The sequence below is a fragment of the Dioscorea cayenensis genome, chromosome 1, assembly GCF_009730915.1.
Source record: "Dioscorea cayenensis subsp. rotundata cultivar TDr96_F1 chromosome 1, TDr96_F1_v2_PseudoChromosome.rev07_lg8_w22 25.fasta, whole genome shotgun sequence".
In the NCBI taxonomy this organism is placed as follows: domain Eukaryota; kingdom Viridiplantae; phylum Streptophyta; class Magnoliopsida; order Dioscoreales; family Dioscoreaceae; genus Dioscorea; species Dioscorea cayenensis.
Genome location: NC_052471.1, coordinates 29,500,645 through 29,525,380, shown reverse-complemented (window position 1 = coordinate 29,525,380; position 24,736 = coordinate 29,500,645). Strand labels below are relative to the sequence as shown.

Genomic DNA, 24,736 nt, shown 5'->3' with positions numbered 1-24,736 from the left:
TTTGTAGTGAAAATTTTCAATTTAAAAAAAAAAAATATTTTTTAAAAAAATTATCCTTCATTTCTATCTTCTCCTTTAATCTGTCTCCAAATACATGAATTAGAATAGACAATTATACAATGTTTTAATAATTTTTTAATCAATTTTTATTTTAAAAAAATGAATTATAGGTCGGTTAGTTTCAAAACTTCATCCTCTCACATTTAAATTCCCAAACAATCTTTTTTTTTCAGTTGATTTTTTTTGTCACTGCATCTTATCTTACCACATAAATTTTTACTTAATATATTATTTTTTTATTTAATATTTATTTTTTGATATTTAATATCTTACATTTTTCTTCAATATTATGTATTTTCATTTAAAAGCTTATGGACATTTCGCTCAATGTCAGCTATTTTTATAACAGAAAGACTAAAATATATATATATATATATATATATATTAATATTAAAATTTGGTTGAACGATAAAAATTGAAGGTACTTTTAAAGTATTTCCAGTAAAAAAAAACATGCACGTTTTTTTTTATTTTAAAATAAAAACATGCATGTTTTTACTTTTTATACAAATAACATTGATTTATAAAATGATACAAATAATAATAAATTTTATCAGGGTCTTATCCGAAATAAATCCAGATAAATAAATAATTAAATAAATAAAAAATTAAAGCTATTAATCCACAGCCATTCCTCCATAAATCCCTTCTCTTTCACAGTCTCCAGAGCACAATCCAATCCTTGTCGTCGGCGCAGAGCTTGAAGATCTCCATCAATGGCGACCCAGGGCCAGGTCATCACCTGCAAAGGTATCTGAAGAAGAAGGAGATCGCTATTGATCTCCCTGATCTGTTTGTTTTTGTTTTGATTTTGATTTTGAGGTATTTTTCGTTGGGTTTCACTGATGAGTGTTTGGTTTGGGAATGGAGAGCAGCGGCGGTGGCGTGGGAAGCGAATAAGCCACTGGTGATTGAGGATGTGCAGGTGGCGCCGCCGCAAGCCGGCGAGGTTCGGATTAAGATCCTCTTCACCGCTCTTTGCCATACCGATGCCTACACTTGGAGCGGCAAGGTATGGGATTATTCACCAGTTTTGCGAACTGGGTTCTTTTCATTTTGCTTGTGATTTATTGATCGTTTTGTTGTTCTTTTGCATTGAAGTAATTAGGGTTTATTTGGAGGAGTTGCTGATCATTCTGATCTTATGGTTATTAGGGCACTTAGTTTGATCTATTCACTAAGAGAGTGATGTTGTTGTTGCTAACTTTCCTATACTATGATGGCAAAAAGGTAAAAGGATGCTTCTTAGAGTTGGGAAAAAGGAAATCTTGCTGTTTGTTGTTGCCTCTGAGTTTTTGTTTTTCTGTTTTTTCTTCGTGATGGTGTATTTCTTGTGCATCAATTGAGCATAATTAAAGAAAATTATAAGGAAAAATCCATGTTTTGTGTTTGATTGTTGGCAAAAATAAGATAGTTAAAATATTACTAAAATCTATTCTCATACATCAGTTTCTTCATTTTGTTTGCCTTGTCTATTGTTCTATCCCCTCTATCAGCTGTGCACAACTCATCCTTTGAAATTATGTAAATTTGACCTCCTGATATCTTTAAACTTTATTATTTCAGGATCCTGAGGGTCTATTTCCTTGTATTCTTGGCCATGAAGCTGCAGGGTATGTGGCATTTATATTTTCTTAGCAATTATGAGCTCTGGACCTACTTGTTTGTTGAGTACTATTTCCTATGAATGTGCAGGATTGTTGAGAGTGTTGGTGAAGGTGTAACTGAGGTTCAGCCCGGAGACCATGTTATACCTTGTTATCAAGCTGAATGCAGGGAATGTAAGTTCTGTAAATCTGGAAAGACTAATCTCTGTGGCAAAGTTCGGGCAGCTACTGGTGTTGGTGTTATGATGAATGACAAGAAGAGTCGATTCTCGATTAATGGGAAACCCATTTATCATTTCATGGGCACATCTACTTTCAGTCAATACACAGTTGTTCATGATGTTAGTGTTGCAAAAGTTGATCCACAGGCCCCATTGGAAAAGATCTGTTTGCTTGGCTGCGGTGTGCCAACTGGTAAGTTTTTTTTGTTTCCATTTTAAAGTATCATCTGGTTCGTAACAGTTCTTTGATATAGGATGTTTTTATTTCAATTTGCTTAAGATAGCTTTCATTGATAAATTATTTATTATGTTATATATTCCAGATATCATAGTTGGGTTTATGATGTGTTTATTAACCATATCTTATGCTTTATCCTGCATAATGATCATACTGGCTATTGTTTCTTCCCATTTCAGTTTGAGCTATGTGATTGCATAATGTACCGGATTTTCTATTCCATATCATTATGTAATTGAGAATGTAAGTTTTTCGTGATACATATTAGTTTATAATATGTTTTCCTTCATACAATGTTGTATAAATGCTAATGGCTGTAGATAAGAAGGTGTTTCCACTAGGGGGCTGCAATTTCTTCTCTGATTATTTCTATTTCTCCAGTCTTTTTTTTTTTAATGAATTATTTCTTGTTTAGGTCTTGGAGCAGTTTGGAATACAGCAAAGGTAGAGGCCGGTTCCATTGTTGCTGTTTTTGGTCTTGGAACAGTTGGGCTTGCAGTAAGATCTTCCTTCAGTCAACTTCGTAGCTTCAATTCTATGCTGACTATTCTTAAACCACTTAAAGTCTTCTTAATCTCTCCCAATATGTTAGGTTGCAGAGGGGGCAAAAGCAGCTGGTGCTTCCCGGATCATTGGAGTAGATATTGATAGCAAAAAATATGACACTGGTATTTACCAATATCCTTGAACACCCAATTTTGGCATTCATATCCAATTAAGATACTGTAGAATTATCTGTTAAGAATTAAAAATAACTGAAAAGGTAGAATGATCAATAAGATGCTATCTGGTTTATTTCCAGTATCTGCTTTCTGGAGTATATGTTTCAAGGCACTATTATTTGCTTTGAGCGTGGAATTTTTTTTCTAACTTTATTTATTTATTTCAGCAAAGAATTTCGGGGTTACTGAATTTGTGAACCCAAAGGATCATGATAAGCCAATTCAGCAGGTACTTGTTGACCTCACTGATGGTGGTGTTGACTACAGCTTTGAATGCATAGGAAATGTTTCTGTGATGAGGGCTGCTCTAGAATGTTGCCATAAGGTGTGTTCTTTAATCCGACAAACTTTGTAATGTTTGGCGACTAATTCTTAAATCACAGAAGGTTTCTATAAAGCCAGATTAATTGAAAGTTGTATTTTTTTTTTAAGTAAAATATATTTCCAATATTTTAGTTTTCTGGTTGACTCCTGAAAATACCACCACCCCTTGATTAGAAACATGCTTGTTTTTTCATGACAACTAGTAACTTCAGCTTTTGCATAAATTACTGAATTAAGTTTATATAAAGTTACTTGGTGTCATTGCTATTTATTTTTGCTCATCTAGTGTTGTTCAGGGAAAAGGTTTCTCCTTTAAAACATCATTCATGTGACATCTTCTAATTTCAGGGATGGGGAACATCAGTTATTGTTGGTGTTGCGGCATCTGGACAGGAGATAAGCACTCGGCCTTTCCAACTCGTCACAGGCCGTGTTTGGAAAGGAACTGCATTTGGTGGCTTCAAGAGCCGCTCGCAAGTGCCATGGTTGGTCGATAAATACATGAAAAAGGTATCATTCATACCCTATCACATCTTAGAACTCTCAATATATTCATTAACCATTATTTCACCGTATAATCATTTCGGCAGGAAATCAAGGTGGATGAGTATATCACTCATGAGCTAACACTGGGAGAGATTAACAAGGCATTCGATCTGATGCATGAAGGTGGTTGTCTGCGCTGCGTACTCAGTATGCATGAATGAGAAAAAAGCCCATATTTGCTTTAAATCCAATGTTTCATTGTGGAATAAGATGTCTTCCTTTCCTGGTTTATTTTGTCTACTCTTATACTTCCAGTGCAAAAACTAAGAAATGTCTGTTCAGCAGCTTGTTCAGTTTGTTGCCTTTCATTTGCCTTTAAGATTTTAAATGAAATGTCATTATGTTGGCTTATGAATGGCTACTTGTTGATATATATATATATATATATATATGAGGATCATTCTTCTATGGACGTCCATAGGTAAACCTATGGACGTTCATTATCAATTCATTATCAATCATTGAATTTCGATTCAACGATCAATATTGATGAAAAAGAGTTATTAAAGTAACATATATGATAATTACTATTCATCACTATCAATCCAATAGCTGATAATTAGACATTCATAGAAGATGTATTGTCTATATATATATAACCTCTCTTTTAGTGTTTGTTTTTGGGTTAATTTTTGTCTCTATATATATATATATATAATAGAAGTTAGGCTTGATGGAATTGGAACTTTGATTTAATGAATATTATTAAAATTATTTTTTTAAAAAAATACTTAACACATGTATTGATTAAAATAATCAAAAGTTTCTAACAAGGGTTGTTTAGAATTATTAGATGTTAATAAGCATGCTTGTTAACCCAAAGGCAAGCTGAAAATTTGAAAGAAAAAAAGAAAAAGAAAAAAGGGGTTTGTTCATTAGTTCCTTTCTCTTCCAACAAGTTGATGGAAAAGGACAATTTATCAAATTTTTTTATTTAAATTTATTTTGCACCCTCATAGTTTAGCCCGGCTGTTATTTCAGCCTCAATTATTATTTTTTTGAATTTTTATGATTTAGACCTAATCTTATGTAGTGTTACTAAAACAACACATAACCTAACTTGATGCCCACATTAAGGACCAAGTCATGTTGGGTGGTGACCCATGAGTGTGAGAACTAGGACCATATCACCTCAACATTAACACAAGAAACAATGTGCCATGTTCTTGCATCTTTGAAATGATTTGTAGCTTGTTTGTATCTTCACCATTAGCTTCCCAAATACATTGATATTTTTATGGGAAAATTAATTATAAGTTTTTGAAAATTTCAAAACATCCCAAATAAATACTCTATATTTGAATTTACCAAATAATTCCTTTCTGACGGGTTTATTTTTTTCGATCCCATGCGTTTCACTAAAAGTCGATTTATTCAATCTACGACATATCTTACTCGATTAATAATTTTTGTTTAACATTATGTGTTTTCATGTAATTACATAAATGTTCATTTAACATATAATACATTTTTGTTTAATATTTGATCTTTCTGTTTAATATCTGACATTTCATTTAATCTTATGTGTTTTTGCTTAAAAAAAACTAAAAAACATTTCCATCAACCTCACTTTTATGACAATAGAATACAATAGAATAGAAAAGTCCAACGAGCTTTCTGTGAATACTCAAACTCAGAATTCTTTTTTGTGAATAACCAAACCTCAAAAAACTATTTGTTCACTATCTGTATTTTTATATTGGTTAGAAATTGTGTTATTTATCAATAAATTATTTCTAAAAAAATAAACAACCAAAGAAAGGACATAGCACTACTCTTAACATGAACTACAAAATTTCATATCATTTCCATTGAACAGACAACTACTCAAAAAGTCCCAACACCAAAACATAACTATGACTTTGAAGTTGAAATTTTAAAGAGTTAGATGCAGTTTTACTCATCTTTTACTTCTGATTTAGGTGGTACTTTGGCAACTTTTCTATGTTCAATTTGGCCAGTCAATGGACATTGCATCTCTGTCCAACTTATCGGCACCATAACACCACCTGAAACACAATAAAATCACAAATTTTGAGTTTTTGTCTTGTAAAAATTCCCAAACTTTCTTGTAAATTTAAGCTAAATATCAAACAAATAAATTAAGCATTCAGAATTGACCACCAAATAGTTTTGCACAAGGAACAACTCAACTGAATTAAGATGATAATAATAAAATGAGTCCAAATAAATTAAAAATAAAAATTTTATTATGATAATTATTATAATGGAGTTCAAGTTATGCAATGAGAACAAGAAAAAAACTTACCAGATATGCTTTGAGCAGATATGACACCCAATTCATTTCTTGCTGTTGAAAGGTGATATGCTCTGGCATCTCCAAGCGAGAGCTTCAAATAAATAAGAATTGATATATTTATGCTGCTTAAATTATTTAAGGAGATCGAAAAATAAAACGTGCGTCTTCAAGAAATATATGAAGACCAATGCGTAGAACTGGTTGAAACTGAATTGAAGAAAGAAGAAAACATACCACCAAGGCCCTAACAATGTCACCGGGGCGAAAAGACAAATACATGTCTACCTTATCAATCTCAGTTGCCCGGACATCTTGTTGCCTGTTGATGCAAAAATGCATTACAATAAATCTACAAAGTTTGGCTTTACAAATAATAAAATAAAAGATTGTTTTCATCATTTCTAAGCTCTAACAAATGTGATCCTAATTTTGAGTAGAAGAAGATACCTTGGACAGCACAAACACATAAAATATAATGGCCAAAGATAACAGATGGATGCAATGAAGGAGAACATCAGTTAAGTACACCAGTAGTAATGATAGAAGGGAAAGAAGATTAATTCCAATCTTTCTAACAATAACCTGAGTTACCGTATATTCTAGTAAAAGTAAAATTTATTAATAAAAGCAAAACACAGTCCGCCAAGGTGAACATTGATGAAATAAATCAGTCGTAATGATAAAAAAGATCGTTTCTAAGAAATAATACGAGCTACTGTAAATCATAGTAAAAGTGGGATCTAATAACTAAAGGAAAACTTAGTTCACTCAATGAGTGAGACTACAAAGACTGCATCATACACACCCAAACAGGAATATACTAAATCCACAGAGAGAGATATAAACTGGTTGTAATGGACCAAAACCATTGAAAGCAAATAGTTATAAAACCTAAGATCGATGATTTTCATGCATCTCATAGTCAAGAAATGGTTATGCAATGAACCCAGTCTAGACAAGAACCACTTGGAAAGTCAATCAAATACCATAACTTGAACATCAAATGTAAAATATTGATTTTTTTTTAAAAAAAAAACCTCTAAGTCCAATAAACAAAAACACATAATGAAGCTATTCATTCAGTTTTATTTTAAATTAAAAAAAAAGCTACTCATTCAGCATTGTCAGCTCACATGAAACTCAGAAACGATCCAAGTGAAAGGGCTCCAAATTCACCATCATACTCAAAATATCATTCTTTGATCACTAAGAATGAAGCATTGTGCCATTATCTTTTTGTTTTTTCAAAACATATGCATATAATATACATATATTTTTCCTTTTCAATTAACATTGCATACCTAATAATACCAGTAAACTTTTCCTTCACAGCCTTTGATCCCACACACATTATATCAGCTGAAGCCATTCTAGCCATAACTTTTGTAACCTAAAATCAAAGAACAACAAGCTATCAACAATAAAAATATAAAAAATAATAATAATAATAAATCAAAGAAGAAGAACAGTGAATCAGATCATTCAAGAGAGAAAAAAAAAAAAAAAAGAAAAAAATCACTGCAATTAAGAAAGCATACCCGAACAACGACGATTGATCCAGGTTCAGGAACAGGGCCATGCGATCGATGACCAACAACATCAACAATGGATCTCTAAAAACCAACAAAAAAAAAAAAACGAAAATTTAGCGAAAACAGTTAAACCCTAACCAAAACCCTAACCCTAATCACCTGATCGGAGGAACCGGATGGAGGTGGAGTAAGGACGCGAAGGCCAGTGAGGGAAGCGTGGATTGTGCGGCCATTGGGGGAGAGATAAGCTCCTTTCCCGGCGATGAGGACGGTGGCATCGCCTAGCTTCTCGCCAGGGGTGACGAGATCCGCTTCTCCTTGCTCCATCCTCATGGCCGCCATGGATCTCTACCGCAACGATGCCCTCGCCGGAGAGCCGGAGATCGGCGACGACGAGGTCGCAGTGAAGCCGGAGCGAAGGTGCTGGAGATGGCGGTGTTTGGACTTTTGAGTTTCTATATAACTGGAGTAAAAGTAACAAATGGTCCCTTGAAAAACTTTTTTATACTTTCATGAAAAACCCCTTCAGTTTGTATTATTTATAGAGAGCCCCTTGATTTAGAAATGATAACCATTTTGATCTTTAGTACAAAATTTCCAGTGTTTTTCTTGATATAAACTCTGTTTTTCTTAATTTTTTTTTTTTTTAAAAAAAGTTGTTTTTAGACTGGTTTGTTATCATTGATAACTGTTCTTAAGCTATAGTTTATTTATTTATTTATTTATTTTTAAATAAATAAATAAAATTTAAAAATAATAAGTTAATAACCTCGTTTTTTTTATTTTTCAAAAAAAAAGGGGAAAGTTACACTACATCCCAGCAAAAGTTTCATTTTGCATCAGGGTCCCTCAACTATTTTCAAAACTCCAAAACAAATTGTGGCTGGACCGATGGGTTCGCAAGGCACGGAAGCAAATTGAACCCGCAAAATATTTTTTAATAAATTATTATTATTAATTAAAAATTATAAATCAATATACTAAACATCCCCCCAACACTACTTCTAACATAAACACATACGTAGTAAGAGCAACGCTATTACGAATAGCCTTTATAAAATCCAACACGAATACTAACCCAGAACTGGGAATACTAAACACCCCCCCTAAATACTTCTAACATAAACACATACGTAGTAAGAGCAATGCTATTATGAATAGCCTTCATGAAATCCAACACGAATACTAACCCAGAACTGGGAATGTTAACATTAGTTCTGGGTTAGTATTCCTGTTGGATTTCGTAAAAGCTATTCGTGATGAATAGCGTTTCTCATGCAGTAAATATGTGCTGGTAATGAATCAATAAAACCCAAACGTAACATAAGCAGAAAATTTCTGCATTGAAAACCAAAGCCTTCTTTTCTGAATTGAATGGACCATAATGCATTTGTAAAAATTTCAATTTGAGCATTTGCAACATGCAGAATAAAGAAAAGAAATAGATGACATAAAAGAGTAAATACAATAATACAGTATCAAAGATCAACCTATCGTATCAAAAAAATTGTTCAAATTATAGACAAAATGTATCTATAGATCTATCAGACATTAATGTCAGTATGATCACTAGAGACATTTATATACCTTCTGTATTTCCCTTTGTTTGTCTTTTTAGGAAATTGGACTTGCATAAGTGAACTAGAAAATGGTTATTTCAGCCACCTACAAACATTGTAAAGAGCAGAATCCTACTAAATCTAGGTTGTCCTCGTTTGTTTTGTATTTTTTTTTTTTTAATTGTCTTTTGATTCATCTCATCCTCCTAGTAAACAGTTCAGCTCAAGAAAAACTTAACCGATAACTTGAAAGAAGGAAATAAAATGTGGACACGAAAGATTCGTCATACAATTCTTCAAAGTTTATTTCCATATATAATGACCATCTAGTTACTTCTATACTAAAAAAAAATCAACTTGCAAAAAATCTGACATCGAACAGAGATGCTATATTAACTCAAAAGATACCTTGCGAAAAAATCAGACAGCAAACAATGTTGCATGTACTGAAAAAATATCCTGCTAAAAACTTGACATCAAACGACAATGCTACACAAACATCACATATTCAGAATATAAATAATGTATGGAATCATCAACCTTTGTGAACACAAGCAGGATTTTATCAATGGAAAGCAATTCAACACCAAGGAAACCAACTTATCCAGTGTGTTTAGATTGAGGAAAAATGGTGGGAAGCTGTTTCATTGTGTTTGGTTAGAAGAAGAAAATGAGATATTTAAGCAAATGAAGAAAAATTCATTATAAAGTATTTTGCTCCTTCCCCCTTCATTTGGTCCCAATCGAAATATGCCCAAGATGCATCGTTCTCCCAAAATCAAAAAGCATGCAAGTCACAAAATCAAGGGTATAAATCACATGGATTAGATTTTTCAACAGTGCCTTTCATCCTGAATATATATCAACACACACACACGCACACGCAAACCTTGATTTTTGTCCGTAATTCAAGCAGTCATATAAGCAAGCATCAAATCAACGGCTCAAAGGCACACATAGCAGGTGTTCCCTTCAAATAAAACATTTTTAAAGAAAAATTTAACAAGGAATGGAAGGTTTTTTTCACAAAATCAAGACTGTAACCCACAATGATTAGAACTGTCAACCATGTTTTCTCATCCTAATTTTATACCAAGAAAGAAAGACCAAATTTTTATCGACAATCCAATCATTCCAATCAGCAAGTATCAAATCCATAGCAAAAAGGCACTCATAACAGGTATTTTTTTAAAACAAAACCCAAACTTTAGAAGAAACAAAAAGCCATCTGAAAGCACACACAAACAAATCACAAAACTGTGTTTTTCATCCTTACTGCACATCAAGACACTAAAAACCTTACTTTCTAATCCACAATTTAGACATTCAAATCAAATCCATGGCAAGAAGGTACCGATAGCAGGCCATTCAGAAAGCAGAACAAAATACAAGACTAAAAGAGCAGTAAAAACAAAAACGTAAAAAAATCACAAAATCAAGGTTCATAAATCACATTGATTACATTTATCTACTGTACTTTGTATCCTAATTTCATATCAAGAGACAAAGACTAGCATTTTTTTCCACAATTTAAGCATTCAAGATCAACAAGTACCAAAGTGATGGCATTCATAGCAGGTCTTCAAAATCACAAAGAAATACAAGCATTGAATAGCAACAAAAAAACACAGACAAATTACAAAACAAAGTCCATAAATCACACTGATTCGATATACCAAAACATAAAGACTAAATTTTTAATCACAATCCAAGCATTCAAAATCAAAACACAAAAGCAAGTCTAAAATCACATTGATTAGATATAAAAACAGTGTCATCCATCATAATTTTATACCATAACATAAATATTTAATTTTTATCCACAATCCAAACATTCAATTCAGAAAGCAACAAATCCACGATGTCTTTCTCAAACGAAACCCTAATTCCAGCAGAAACGGAACGAGAACAACAAACCCTAGTTTCCCAGATGACGAAACCATACCAATGGATCAGGCGACGTCAGAGTCATCGAAATCATCCTCAAAAGAGTTGAAGAAGTCGGCGTCGATGGGAGGGGGCTGGTGCTTATTCTCAAACTCAGCGGCGGCGCCGAGGATCTCAAGAGGGTCACCGTCGTCGACCTCCATACCCACTGAAGCGCCGCTAAAGTCGTCCATGAGGTCCTGGTTGTAGAGCTGGTAGGACATCGTCGGCGTCTTCATCCCTTCTCCGGCGAGGCCTTGTCTTCGTCCTTCTTTTATACTAGGATTAGTATTTTACGGTAACCCCCGGTAAGGTTATTCGCGGAGAGGATTCTTTTCGCAAATAGATCCTTGTAAACAGTTATTATTACAGAATGACGATGATGATTTCTTTCTGAAGTGTTATGTAATTTTATGATTAACCCCTTGACCTTGTAAAAATATCAACAATGCTTTTTTTTTTTTTCTTAAATATCATTAAAAAATTTAGATTTTTCTTTTAACTTAATGTTTAATAGCTCATACAACCTCACCTTCTATGATTTTATTTATTTTTTTTAACTCTCTTTCTTTTTAAAAAATAAATAAATAAAATAAAATATTTTATCTCATTTACCCCAAAAGACCAGATCCCATGTTGCAGATCAATCTATTTTTTATCTTATTTTTTTATTTAAATAAACATTTATGTTATTGTAAATAGACAATAAAAGACTCATAGCCTAGTGGTATCTGATCCCATGTGAAAAAATGAGGGTGAGATATTTAAAGATCTCAAGTTCAAAACCCATTAAAAATTTTATTGATAATGATTACCGGTTATGGGTACAGGTTAGTAGCCCAAACCTAGATACAAGTTGGAAGTGTTAGAGCTAAACGATTAATTTTCATCTCATACATAACTAACAACGTACTTGATCCAATATGAAAAAAATCAGAGTGAGACATTCAAAAATATCAAGTTCAAGACTCATTAAAAATATTAATGGTAATGATCACCAGTTATGGGTACAGGCTCGTAGCTCAAACCCTTACTCCTAGCTAAAAGTGTGAGAACTAAACGATTAATTATCAACCCATACATAGCTTAAAACGTTCTTGATCTTATGTGAAAAAATAAGATTCGGACGTTCAAAGATCTCAAATTCATGACCTATTAAAAATATTAATGGTAATAATCATCAATTGTGGATACAGGCTTGTAGCCCAAACCCTTTCTCAAAACTGAAAATGTGCAAACCCTTTCTCAAAACTGAAAATGTGCATAGCTAAAAATATACGAGCTAAATGATTAATTTTCAGTCATACATAAGCCCCTGAAATATATAGTACTTATCACAAAAAAAAATTTACATGAGGTAGAGAACATGCCAACTTAGATTATTTTGAGAACCATAAAAATAGTTATAAATTAATTAGTTCATCAAATTCCAATGATATTGGCTCTAATCAATTGGATTACCGATGATGTCCCCTCAAAAAAATAAAAAAAAATCTACAACTGCTTGTCCTCGTTATGATATAATATTTTTAATTCAGTCTATATATATATATATATTGACTACATACTCTTATAAAAATAGGCTAATAATCTCATAAAAAAGGCTCTATGTACTATATTTATATGTAGAAATTCACAAAATAAAATAGTTAACATTTTTATTTATTTATTTATTTATTTATAAATTTATAAAAATTAGTCTAAACGGCAAAGACTTAGGTTAGTTAAATAGATGATTTTGAACTCGAAATTATGTGTCACTCTTATTTTTAGTACCTTTGCCCTCTTAGACTATCAAGGGGGTTAAAAAAATATTTATTTATATAAATTTATATATTTATATATTTATATTTAATAAATATTATTTATTTATATTTGTTTTATGATTGAAAATCAACTTACAAATTTTATGAAAATATAAATTTTATTTTTTATTTTTATTTTTCAAAATGAATAAGAGAATATAAACAATAAGTTAGTGTTTTTTTTATAAATTTGTTAACAATAAATAAGATTTATACCAAAAAATGTTTTACATGGATCTAGAATAAATATCGTTTTCACAAAAGTATTTACTTAATTTTTATTTTTACATAAAATAAAATACTAACAAAATTAGAATAAATCAATTAAATAAAATTTATTTTATTTTACTTATATATATATATATATATATATATATAAGCAATGTTGTTTTTTAATAAATATTATCAATATTGTAAATAAAAAAAAAAGGCAATGATTTGCTATCAATGCATTGATTATATACAAAACTAAGAGCAGGCATGTGCCCCTTTTTTTAAAAAAGGAACCCAATGCTATTTTTAGCCCACAATTAAATTTCTATGATAATAATAGAAAGAGAAAATTACTTATTAATTCATAAATTTTTTTTATTTATTCCAATAACTTCGTCTGACAAAATATTATTCTATACAGTCTTTTCTTTTTACAACCAGTTCTATTTCATCTTTCCTGTCACTTTAGGAAGTTTGAACTTTGTTCAACAACACACAAATTTGAATAGATTCACCAAATAATAAACATACACACAAAAAACCAAAAAGCAAAACTAAAAATTGAATGTGATGTAAAAGTAGTAAATGTAAAAATAGTAAATCAGAGGTTACCTAGCCGTTGGACTTAAAAGTAATTTTAAAAAAAAAAACGATTCAAAAAAATTTAAAAAAATCAAAGGTGTTTAGCCCAATGTTAAAATTGTTTAGACTTTTTTAGCAATAACGATAAGTTTTTCCTAATAAAAAGTATTTTTTAAATTCTAGTGAAATTATTGGAAAATATTTACATTATTGGAAAGTATCTATTTGTTTAATAGATTATTTTAAAATTAAATTCAATTTAAACATCACTCAAAGAACTAAAGTTACCATCTTTGTATAATTTAATGATTAAAACAACTAAAATGACACAATCTCAATTTTATTAAATATATTTCATACATATACAAATAAATGACTATGTCATCAATCATGGTTTGAAACTTGAAATATGATATATTTAAAATATACCCTTGCCTTTTTCTAATATTAAAAGATACTAATCTAATCTTTGTCAGAGGAAAAGTGCCATGGTTGTGACAATGGCAAGCATTCTGTCAACTTAGATTTTTTTTAAAGCATTTCAGGATCAAACAAAATTCCCTTTGCCTCCAAAAAAAACATTACCTTGTCTTTCTTTTCATCACATGAAAATACTTTATAAATATAAATTCATATATATGTTTATTTGTGCTTTGAGAAAGAAAGAAAGAAAGAGAGAATGGGAATTAGTAATAGTAAAGAAGAAGAAGATGAAGGTAGAGAATTAAGGGAAAAGATTAATGAACTTGAAGATGAAGTGAAGGAAGTGAAGAAGAGAAGAGAAAAAGAAGCATTGAAGTATGAGCATGATTTGTGGTTATTTGCTTGCAAAGAAGAAGAATGGAAACAAGATATGGCCAAAATGAAGATGACTTTGGAAGTGGCTTTGGAGAAATGGAAGAAGCTTTACCATGAAATCAAGCTTGAACTTGATCATCTTATTCTTCACACTCTTCTCCAAGGTTTTGTTTTTCATTATAATTATCACATTCTTTTCTTTCTTTCTTTATTGCATTACAAGTTACAACAAAGATGCAGATAGATTTAATCACACTAATGCTACAATAACAAAGAAGTCGATAGTTCTAACTATTTGGTATCAACTGCATGAATCTTTCTATTCCATGTTGTTATATCAAAAGCTAAAAAGATATTAATGCTTACATGTCCAAAAAAGAAAGAAGATATTTATATATATATATATATATATATATATATATAGGTAAACTAATAAATCAAATTGGTGTAAACATATAAGATGGGCTTGTTTTTGCAGGGGAGAAGTGTTCACAGGGTGATTCAGAATACCTTATAATTGAAGAACTCCAAAAGGAATTGAAGGCCAAAGAGGAGACAGTTCAAGCATTGACATCAAGATTAGCAGCAATGGAGAATGAAAACATCAAGAAGGAGAGAGACATCGATATTTTGCGGCAAAGTCTCAAGATCCTTAGTATCGGAAAAAATGCCGAAATATAGATGTGACTCCAATTCATCGTTTAATCGTCTTCCGAAATGGTGGTGTGTTCAGCATCCTCAGTAGAGTTCAAGAATAAAGTTGGCGAGAGCTGTGGTTTAGAAGCTGCGAAGAAAGGTTTCGGTGGCATTTGCAAGCTATCGACATCACCTTCTAACATCTCTACTACTTTGCTCATCGGCGGGCGATCCATCGGCCGTATTTGTATGCACCATAAACCCACCATACATAACTTTTTCTCTGTTTCATTGATGACAATGTCGGGTTCGGTAATGATCTCTGTCTCGGCATTGATTGGATTAAGTTTGTCGTAAATCCATGAAGGATAGTAAATTTGGCTCGTAGTTCCTACTTTTGGATCGGCATTCCTTTTCCCGCTTGCCATTTCCAAGAGCAACATTCCAAAACTATAAACATCAGATTTATAAGAAATTACACCGAAACTCCTTGATATCAGCTCCGGAGCCATATATCCTATTGTCCCTCTCACGGCGCTAACCGCTACCAAGCTATTGTCCCTTGGATACAACTTTGCGAGACCGAAATCCGATACCTTTGGAGTGAAATTATGATCTAAAAGAATATTATGCGGCTTGATATCGAAATGCAGTATTCGCATATCACATCCTTGATGTAGATAATTGATTCCCCGAGCAATTCCCAAAGCAATCTCATTGAGTTTCGCGGAGGAGAACTTATTGTTTGAGTTACTCGACGAAAAGATATACTTATCAAGTGAGCCGTTAGGCATGTATTCGTAAACCAATGCCCTGTCCGATCCTTCTGAGCAAAAACCAATTAGTTTCACGACATTTACATGGTGAATCATTCCAATGGTTGAAACTTCATTGATGAAATCATCACCATTGCTCTTCGAATTCCTCAACAACTTGACGGCGATCAGACGGTCTCCGGGCAAACGGCCTTTGTAGACAGAACCAAATCCTCCTTGACCAAGTTTCTCCCTGAAATGACTTGTCATTGCTATGATATCGGTATACGAATACCGTGTCGGTGCCAAAGTCTGCTGATGATTTCTCAGAAATCTCTCAACAAAATCATTAGAAACCATCATTGAAGTCCACTTGTACAAGAGAAATGCACAGATTGTTAATGGTGCAATTACAAATCTTCCTATCAATGCCAACACTGCAGCAAACACAAAAAGAAAAACAAGAACATGAGATAATTTGCTCAAATTGATGATTAAATTGATAACAATAAATAAAAAAATAATAAACAAATACATGCCTATCAAAAGCTGAATACTCAGAATCAACACCACCACAACAATAGAAAGGCAAAATATCAGTTTGAAATTATTCAATCCCATTCCACTATAATCATCCAAACATGCAGGAAAATGCTTCTCACTTCTAACAAGTGAAACAATCCCAGAGAAAACAACATCACTTCTGATGTTCTCCTTGAACATGCTACAGCAGAGAATTGTTATTATACCAAAAGAAAACATTCAATCAAATAAAAATTGAAACTTTTTTTTATAACAGAAATCAAGCAAACACTCACCTTTTACATACATCCAAACAGTTATAAAAAAGCCAAGACATTGTTAAATCACCAAAACCCCAATAAACCTGAAACCCCTTGGCAAGAATCTGAAACACATCATCATCATTTCCTGAAGGCACATGATCAATGGGAATCATAGAGATAAAGCTGCAAGACACCATAAGATTCTGAGAATATCCCCCAAAAGAATCAAAGTTAACATAAATGAACCTCCCATTGCTGCTCAAACAAGGTAAGGGCTTGTAAATGGAGTTGTTGATTTCCTGTGAACAATTGACAAAATTAGCCCATTGTGGTATTGGATTGAAGTTAGTCTTGGAAACCAGCTGAGTGTATGGGAGAGAATGAAGAGGAAGGTTGCAACTGCCATTGGACATGGAAACATCAATGAGATGCATGGTGGAATTAGTGTAAGAGATATTGGAGACATAGTAGTTGTTGGAAAGGATATTGATGATGGTTTTGTTGGTTTTGGAGTTGCAAGTGAGTTCATAGCCTGGTTCTGTACAGTAAGAAGGAGAATTAGAGTGTTTGAGGGAGAAGGGATAGTGGATATCAGTGAGGTCACCACAAGATGAAGGAGGAGGACATGGTTGTGGAGATGAGGGAGAAGAGAAGAGAAGAAGAAGAAGAAGAAGAAGAAGGAGAGATGGAAGAGAAGAAGGAATAGCCATGGATGAGGATGATGATGGTGTGAAGGTCATGGTTGAGTTCTGGTTTTGGAAAGGTTTAGTTGGAAGTCAAGTCAACTCTAAAGTTATGTTGACTTTTTGGCTGTATTTTTCTGACTTGACTTTATCATTTTGTGTGAGATATTTTATGTTGTTATTTTCCATTGTGGAAATACTTAAAAGGTCAGTCTAAATATCATTTATACACAGATTGTCCAATCAAATTTGGGTTATTTTAAAAAAAATTCAAATAGTTTAATTTTTAATTCTTCTGTTATAAAAATAGCTGTAATTGACTGAATGACCTTTAATTTTGTAAACCGAAGCACATAATATTAAACAGAAAAAGTAAAATATTAAATATTAAAAATAAATATTAAACAAAAAAGTAATATATTAAGTGAAAACTTATGTAATTACACATAAACATGTAATGTTAAACGAAAAATATACTTATAAAACAGAAAGTACATATTGTAAAATCGAATAAACTGACAAAATGAGCTGCAGTGACTGAAAAAGAAAGATATGTCTAGGAAATTCAAATGTCAAAGATTCTATTTGACAATTTTTAATACTTTTAAGGACCTATAAATAATTTTCCCTTATCTTAATTTCTTATTATTAATTTATTATGATTATTATTATTTAAAACACACACATTTTGCCTTTTTTTCATATTTATTTTAATCATTTAAAACAAAAATAAGTCTGCTTAAATGCAATGATTAAAAGGACTAAAGTCAGTTTAAAAGTTCCCTGCCAGACATCCTAACAATGATACTTACAAAGACAGTGCTTAAAGAAGCAATCAAGTAAGAATTTTTTACCAAAAACATAAAGAAAAACATTAAACTTGACTAACAGAACAAACTTTGATAAAAATGTTAGCAATAAACAACAGGAAATGAAGGTTAAACATTAGGTGCTGCAACATGAGAAATGAATGGGAGATTCTTTGAACAAAATTATGAACAGTGGGTTAACCCCTTGACAAACAACAACACAACATGGGATCCCACAGCAAAGACAAAGCACAGATGACAAAGAACAACAACAACACATTAGAATTTAGTAGCCATGGCCCTCAGAAACTGTACAGGTTTGAGAAGCGAAAGAAGATCGGAAAATGCACTTGCAGAAAAATAAAGTTGCAACTCATCAGCTTAATTCCAGAATCCATCTAAATTGCGGCGCTTGGGAAGATCTCCGTGCTCGCTCATGCTCCCTCTTAATCTGTAAAAGTTCGACTTTTTCCTTATAGTTCTCAAAGGGCCTGATCTATTTTGCCTGACTGTTGATTCTACTCTACCGACCAAAGCGTTCGCTGAGTGCCGCTGTTGCATCTCTTCCATAGGACCGGAACTGTATTCCATGGTTACAAAAGGCGAGGCATGGCTGTAAGTCAAGCGCGGGATACTGTCGGAGCACCAGCTGTGCTCAAGGCCGAAATCTCCCTTGAAGGAGCAATCCGGACCAGAAGATGATTCCCTCTGGCTATATGAATCTTCAAAGGTCTCATCCATGTCATTGCATATTAGTTTTAGTGCCTGCACGACCTCTCCCATGAACGGCCTTTGAGATGCCTCCGTGTGCACGCACATGGAGGCGATGGCAGCTACTTTCGCCACGCTATCAAAGTCATAGTTTCCACACAAGGAAGGATCGATTAGTTGTTGTACACCTTCCTTGGTAGTCAGGAGAGGTCGTGCCCAAGTCACAAGATTCTCTGGTCCCTGAGATTGGGACATATAAACAGGCTTCCGACCTGATAGGAGTTCGAGCAGGACAACTCCGTAACTGTAGACATCACTTTTAACAAGGAGATGCCCGGTCATTGCATATTCAGGAGCTACATACCTGCAAATCAAAAGATTTGTCTTTCTAGTGTCCACAGAGCGGAAACAAGTCAAATTAAAGAGAGATGAAAGGGAACACAATACCCAAAAGTTCCCATGACCCGAGTGGAGATATGATGGCTTCCTTCTGATGCTTCCCGAGCCAAACCAAAATCTGAAACTTTTGGGGTGAAGTCCTCTTCCAGGAGAACATTGCTAGCCTTGAAGTCACGGTGTATGACACGAGGGTTGGAATCTTCGTGGAGGTAAGCTAAACCTCTTGCTGCACCAAGGGCGATTTTCATTCGAGCTTCCCAGTCAAGGGGTGCCTTGGTTTTATCGGCACCTGATAGATGGATTCAAAGAGGTGCAATAAGTCGGAGAATTGAAAAATAAAATTCAAAACAGCATGCTAGCAACAAAAAAAGTTAATAGTTACAGATATATAAATTCTTTATATATCTTATTTTCGAGTCATGGTTTAGTGACAAACCATGCAAATGGGATTCCACACTTCCATTTCGAATAAGTTCATATACCAAGCACCGAGTGCGCTTTTCAACACATATTCCTATCAGTTTAACAAGATTCCGATGATGCAGCCGGCTAAGCATTTCTACTTCTGCAATAAATTCTCGATCTCCACTTTGATCCTCTCTGGTAAGCAACTTTATGGCAACCTCACTTCCATCATCCATGATTCCATGGTAAACACGCCCAAATCCACCTTCACCCAAAATTCTCTTAGAGCTGAATTTCTCAGTTGCTATCTCAAGCTCTGCTAGTGAAAATGTCTTCACAGTGGGAGGGCAAGTAGCCATGTGGGAACCAAGGGAAACCGTTGTTGAGCTAGCTAAACTGCTTGATCTCATAGACTTAAAACCTGCATTATATAACACATGACATTTCTCACAATGATTTGCTTCAAAAAAAAAATAAAAAAGTATGCAAATGTAAAATGAGTGGTCATTTTTTAAACTCATTCTTAAGTATTTTGTTTCGTATTTTGATATATATACAAGTGATATTAATATTCAAAATGACAATAATTGCAAATGACTATTAGTACTAAGAATGCAAGTAGTTCACATTAGGAACATCTAAGAATGTGTGAAATATAAGAAAAGCTCCATTCAAATTGAACAAAACTGAGCATTACAGCAATAAATGATCGTTTCCAGTTATAGTTTTCATGATGATTAATCACTCTTTCACTCTAGGATTATAATGGTTTCCAAAATTGCACATGGTTTACATAGATATCAAATTCAAGAGGCAGAGAAGCAATAGTTCCCAGTCACTTAAACCAAAATGTTAACCTTACCAGATCTTTTGGTGACTGGCAAAGTAAATGCAGGACCGGCAGTACTTGCTGATCGTCCAGAAAATTTTCTCCATTTTAATAGAACGCAAGTCACTCCAAAACATACCAAGACAAATATGAATACCGATAATACAATTACTGCAATGGTTCTGGCATTCATCTTCTGACTCCTGCCAGAGAGGACATTTGCTGTGAACGGATATTCATGGCTTCCACTGGGCCCAAATGCAGATGACGCATTTCCTGGTGGTGAGGACGGAAGTCCTGTCAAAATGTCCACCAATGTTACAACAAGTCACTGCCGAGCACAGATGTCAAAATAAATAAATAAATAAATAGTATACTATACCTGGATAATGGACATATATCACCTGATAATCACCAAAGAGAGACATGTCCAATGGCACCTTTTTTTGCCAAAATCTCTGATAAGTTAGCAAAGCAGTCATATTGTCAAACTTATCAACTAGTGGGACCAAATCCATGGCAACTGTAGTCCATTCTGGATCACGGAGACTAGCATTCGCACCCATAATTCTCACTTGACTTTGTTTTAGATATGTGCCTGCTGCAACTTCCACTTCCAGCTCAGCAATTCGTGGAAATAACTGATATGCTGGCACACTGAGGTCAATCACAACTTGCATAGGATATACACAACCACAAGGGGCTCCAATTGGAGATTGAGTGAGCGGTTCCGAACAGTACCCATCACAATCTAATGAAGATTACAAAAAGCAAATAAGCGATAGTATGTTTCTTCAAACATAAGTCCAACCCACTTCATTTATAAATAAAAAATTATCCAGATAAGCTTGACCACCAAGAGTTCAAACCTTGGCCCTCAGGTGGAGGAAATGAAGTAGGTGAGATTGAAGGGTGTCTTTTCCGATGATTCTTTGACCTATGAGGTCGTCTAGATGTGCCTGTATAGCAGTTTGTATTGTTGGTTATGCCATAATGGCACGAAGGATGCTCAATAGATATAATCTGCTACATACCATGATGTTTTGGAGAAGGCGCTGGTGCAGGTGATGGCCCGGAGGGTATCAAGGTCAATCTTTCATGTCGCGACAATTGAGTGGTCGGTGGGCCTAGTATTCTCATTCTCGCTGCACAGTAAAATCAATACTTTAGAAATTTTTTGGTGAATACTGCTCACTTGCATAGCAAAAGAAGACGACAAAAATAATAAATTTTCTTTCTTATGAAAAAAACAAAGTGTGCCTATTCAGATATGTGGAAAACACGAAATTGATTATGGCATGCATGGGGGAAAGCATTTTCTTGAGAACTGCTATCAAGTTAACAATTTCCATAAATAGTCGTTGAAAATTTGTACGACAGAAAGAATAGCAACAAATTACCCTGATTTAGTACTTTTAATAGGAAATTGAAAGATCTACTCGGTGTCTGCTTCGGTCTTGATAACAAGTCAAACTGAAGCATATGAGAACCTGGAAGTAAGAGACACATTTGTTTACACATGAAAGAACTGAAATAATTCAAATTTGTAGTATATAGAGAAACAGTTCATAATCTAATAATGTTATTTTTCTCATTTTAATACAACTGGATAGAACTGGATGAACAGCTATCCATTCTCCTGAAAGAACTAAACTGGAATTTAACTCCGGTGGTGAAGCACTAATCAGGGTAACAATCATTTAGGCTATCCTGATTCTAAACAGGGTGCATAAGATGAAAAATAAGAATGCTTGTCGACTCTTCTATCACAGGATAACATTTTGAGGACTCAAGGTGACAGAATGAAGTATTTAAACTGCCAACTTTGCTTGAACAATGAACTTGCACAAAATTCTTACCATCAGCCAGTGGAAACTTCTTCTCATCCGTTGGAGAAGTTCGGTGCTCAGACGGTGACAAGTTTATATGAAGTGTGCTGGATCCTGAACAAAAGAAGCACTTTATCAGCATAACAAACGAGCAAAATAACCACAAGAAGCTACTGCAACAAGTAAATCAAGTTTGAACTTTTAAGCATAGAAGCCAATTTCAAGTAGCTCTCCAACAATGAAACATCATCTGCCTAAAAAATCCGGCAATTCTACAACACATTTCAACAAAACGGAGAACAAATCAACAAGACAACAAATTTCAGGAAGAACTAGATCACATTTCCCCCAATTCCATCAGAAGAAAGGGTTTGAAGAATACCAGGATCACAAGAACTCAGAGGGAGAAGAGAAAGCAGGATCATCACAAGAACACGCATCTTCCCCTCTCCCAACCCGAGATCAAGACCTCATCACCACTGAGAACTCCAGAAACCTCCGCACCACTCGCCGCACATCCTTCTCCGCCCGCCACCAAAATGCCAGCATCCCTTCGCCGTCGCCGTCGCCGTCACCGCCGCCCCCAAATGGCAGGGCTCCGGGCCACAAAACTCTAGCTCCTCGCCAGATCTCCAACACCAACGGATCCACAAAGAAAGGGCAAGATCTCGGAGTCCAAAAGGGATAGAAAAAAGTTGGATCTTGAGGAGGAATCGAAGAGGGGAAGTCGAAAGAGGGATAAAAATCGAAGCTTTTTGATTCTAGGGTTTAATAGGATGGTGATTTGGTTCGCAAAGTAGGGTTTAGTTTTGGACCATTAGAGCTTTGGAGAGAGGGAAAGAAAACAGTGGTTTTAATTTCTTTGGGAAACGGATCTGAGAAACGTGAAACGAGTTGGGAACCGTCGAGGATTTATTATTAATAATAAATAGATCCGTGAATTTTTACGTTTTACCCCATTTGAAATTTTTTATTTGTTTGTTTTGATTTTTTTTTTTTTTTTTGCTTGTACTACATCATATAAAAATTGGATAATTGTTATTGTATTTTTTTAAAAAAACATATTTTTATTCATATACTCTTATAAATTATTATTGTTTAATTATATATATGACCTAAATCAATTATTCTTTTATACATATATCAGACTCAACAAGAAATTTTTTTTTAACAATAGGTAGCAAACGTCCCTCACTTAAGATTTATCAAGGATAGACAAGTACAAAGGTGCACTGGCTATGGTTTTAGGGATGTATGAACTTATCCAAGCGTCACGTGGGACATCAAAGTCTGTCACATATATTTTTAAAAAATTTACAAGAATTATACTGAGTTAATAAGATTTTTTCCCATGCAATCTTACAAGGGAGAGATACAGTCCCTTCCATAAAAGATCCACCCGGGACAAATTTAAATAGTACAATAAACAATACTTGAGCTCAGAACATTGGGTAAATAATATTGCTACAGTTCTTGTATTGATTGACATGTGATAATCCACCACGATACCCAGTGGTTTTCCCTGAAAAAAAAATTATGAATGTTGTAAAAATCAGTATTTTGGTATTTATAAATTTTTACTTTTGAATACCCATTTTATTATATATTTATAGAATGAAGATTTTTGCCCAAAAAATAAAAATTTAAATAAAAATAGTAGTTCTACATTTCTTTTAACATTTTAGGAGTTCTTTCAGTTTAGAGTATCTAAACATTAAAATAATTTGCTATTTATTTTAGGACTTTTTGAGAAAGTTGATTTTGAAGGGTCGTTCAGGATTTAGCCAGGTAAGTGGCTCTATGTAAAAATATTTTTTTGAATTATTAAGTTAAAAATTGTTATTTGTTTCTTACTTAATAAGTTAATTATTTGCTAATTATTTATTTACTTTCTAATTTCATTTTTTATTTGTTTTTAAAATTAAATAAATGATCATTTTACTAGAAATGAACCATGCCCCCTTTAAAAAATAATCTAATGGACTCGGCTCCATGATAACCACCACGGTAAATTCTTACTCATGGTTTATAAATTTTATTATTAATTTATTATATAATATAAGAATAAGTAAGTAATTACATTAAAAAATTATTACCATTTGTTTTAAAAATCATTAAGGTCCTGTTTGGATTGGCTTTTGGAAAACCCAGAAGTGTTTTTTTATAAGTTAAGCACTTATGGTTCCAAAAATGTTATTTATACTGGCTTTTTTGAAAAAACAGAAGCTGTAAAAAAAACTGAAAACCAGTCGTTTTCAAAAGCTAATCATGACCAGCTTATGAAAAAAAACTGTTTTTTAGCTTATTTTTACAACTTCTGTTTCTACATAAAAGCTAATCCAAACAGAAAATACAAAAAGTGCTTCTAAAAAAAAGATAAACACTTTTTTTCAGAAGCACTTCTACTAAACTAAAAAAAACACTTTTTTTATAAGTCAATCAAAACAAGGCCTAAATTGAAACAATCCAACAAGTGAGAATGAGCCACATCTCGGTTCCATT

The 24,736-nt window shown here is 33.3% G+C and overlaps 5 protein-coding genes across 6 annotated transcripts; 2 read left to right on the top strand and 3 right to left on the bottom strand.

Annotated features, from left to right (window-relative positions):
• The first annotated feature begins 673 nt into the window (after positions 1-673).
• On the top strand, positions 674-4,069 carry LOC120260369 (alcohol dehydrogenase class-3). The gene is made up of 9 exons (XM_039267835.1): positions 674-810; positions 936-1,072; positions 1,627-1,673; positions 1,756-2,081; positions 2,542-2,624; positions 2,719-2,794; positions 3,016-3,173; positions 3,521-3,682; positions 3,763-4,069. The coding sequence occupies exons 1-9, from the start codon at positions 777-779 to the stop codon at positions 3,877-3,879; spliced, it is 1,140 nt and encodes a 379-aa protein (XP_039123769.1). The 5' UTR covers positions 674-776; the 3' UTR covers positions 3,880-4,069.
• Positions 4,070-5,501: 1,432 nt separating this feature from the next.
• On the bottom strand, positions 5,502-7,973 carry LOC120260377 (exosome complex component CSL4). The gene is made up of 6 exons (XM_039267847.1): positions 7,670-7,973; positions 7,517-7,591; positions 7,280-7,368; positions 6,213-6,297; positions 5,988-6,069; positions 5,502-5,727 (listed from the first exon to the last, which is right to left on the bottom strand). Exons 1-6 carry the CDS (start codon positions 7,850-7,852, stop codon positions 5,615-5,617), a joined length of 627 nt encoding a protein of 208 aa, XP_039123781.1. The 5' UTR covers positions 7,853-7,973; the 3' UTR covers positions 5,502-5,614.
• A 6,301-nt stretch (positions 7,974-14,274) lies between these two features.
• LOC120258605 (CAP-Gly domain-containing linker protein 1-like) lies at positions 14,275-15,098 on the top strand. The gene is made up of 2 exons (XM_039266067.1): positions 14,275-14,557; positions 14,872-15,098. Exons 1-2 carry the CDS (start codon positions 14,275-14,277, stop codon positions 15,072-15,074), a joined length of 486 nt encoding a protein of 161 aa, XP_039122001.1. The 3' UTR covers positions 15,075-15,098.
• On the bottom strand, positions 14,702-17,283 carry LOC120249257 (rust resistance kinase Lr10-like). The gene is made up of 3 exons (XM_039267368.1): positions 16,603-17,283; positions 16,324-16,508; positions 14,702-16,221 (listed from the first exon to the last, which is right to left on the bottom strand). The coding sequence occupies exons 1-3, from the start codon at positions 17,277-17,279 to the stop codon at positions 15,095-15,097; spliced, it is 1,989 nt and encodes a 662-aa protein (XP_039123302.1). The 5' UTR covers positions 17,280-17,283; the 3' UTR covers positions 14,702-15,094.
• An 867-nt stretch (positions 17,284-18,150) lies between these two features.
• On the bottom strand, positions 18,151-23,047 carry LOC120260358 (receptor-like serine/threonine-protein kinase ALE2). 2 transcript variants are annotated; one of them, XM_039267813.1, is made up of 10 exons: positions 22,617-23,047; positions 22,265-22,348; positions 21,806-21,895; positions 21,440-21,550; positions 21,275-21,364; positions 20,788-21,156; positions 20,439-20,702; positions 19,608-19,997; positions 19,220-19,460; positions 18,151-19,136 (listed from the first exon to the last, which is right to left on the bottom strand). In XM_039267813.1, the coding sequence occupies exons 1-10, from the start codon at positions 22,672-22,674 to the stop codon at positions 18,443-18,445; spliced, it is 2,391 nt and encodes a 796-aa protein (XP_039123747.1). In that variant the 5' UTR covers positions 22,675-23,047; the 3' UTR covers positions 18,151-18,442. The 2 variants fall into 2 exon arrangements, with proteins under 2 accessions (XP_039123747.1, XP_039123757.1); XM_039267823.1 differs by lacking the exon at positions 21,806-21,895.
• Positions 23,048-24,736: the final 1,689 nt, after the last annotated feature.

Excerpts from the sequence above, each read along its gene's own strand:
- LOC120260358 (XM_039267813.1), bottom strand. The coding sequence starts at position 22,674 with ATGCGTGTTCTTGTGATGATCCTGCTTTCTCTTCTCCCTCTGAGTTCT. Across the intron at positions 21,365-21,439 it reads GCCTTCTCCAAAACATCATG|GCACATCTAGACGACCTCAT; the intron begins GTATGTAGCAGA and ends ACTGCTATACAG. Across the intron at positions 19,998-20,438 it reads GCCAGTCACCAAAAGATCTG|GTTTTAAGTCTATGAGATCA; the intron begins GTAAGGTTAACA and ends TATATAATGCAG.
- LOC120249257 (XM_039267368.1), bottom strand. The coding sequence starts at position 17,279 with ATGGCTATTCCTTCTTCTCTTCCATCTCTCCTTCTTCTTCTTCTTCTT. Across the intron at positions 16,509-16,602 it reads TGTTTGGATGTATGTAAAAG|CATGTTCAAGGAGAACATCA; the intron begins GTGAGTGTTTGC and ends TCTCTGCTGTAG. Across the intron at positions 16,222-16,323 it reads GAGTATTCAGCTTTTGATAG|TGTTGGCATTGATAGGAAGA; the intron begins GCATGTATTTGT and ends TGTTTGCTGCAG.
- LOC120260377 (XM_039267847.1), bottom strand. The coding sequence starts at position 7,852 with ATGGCGGCCATGAGGATGGAGCAAGGAGAAGCGGATCTCGTCACCCCT. Across the intron at positions 6,298-7,279 it reads AAGTTTACTGGTATTATTAG|GCAACAAGATGTCCGGGCAA; the intron begins GTATGCAATGTT and ends TTGCATCAACAG. Across the intron at positions 5,728-5,987 it reads ATCTGCTCAAAGCATATCTG|GTGGTGTTATGGTGCCGATA; the intron begins GTAAGTTTTTTT and ends ATTGTGTTTCAG.
- LOC120258605 (XM_039266067.1), top strand. The coding sequence starts at position 14,275 with ATGGGAATTAGTAATAGTAAAGAAGAAGAAGATGAAGGTAGAGAATTA. Across the intron at positions 14,558-14,871 it reads TCTTCACACTCTTCTCCAAG|GGGAGAAGTGTTCACAGGGT; the intron begins GTTTTGTTTTTC and ends TTGTTTTTGCAG.
- LOC120260369 (XM_039267835.1), top strand. The coding sequence starts at position 777 with ATGGCGACCCAGGGCCAGGTCATCACCTGCAAAG. Across the intron at positions 811-935 it reads CCAGGTCATCACCTGCAAAG|CGGCGGTGGCGTGGGAAGCG; the intron begins GTATCTGAAGAA and ends AATGGAGAGCAG. Across the intron at positions 2,795-3,015 it reads TAGCAAAAAATATGACACTG|CAAAGAATTTCGGGGTTACT; the intron begins GTATTTACCAAT and ends TATTTATTTCAG.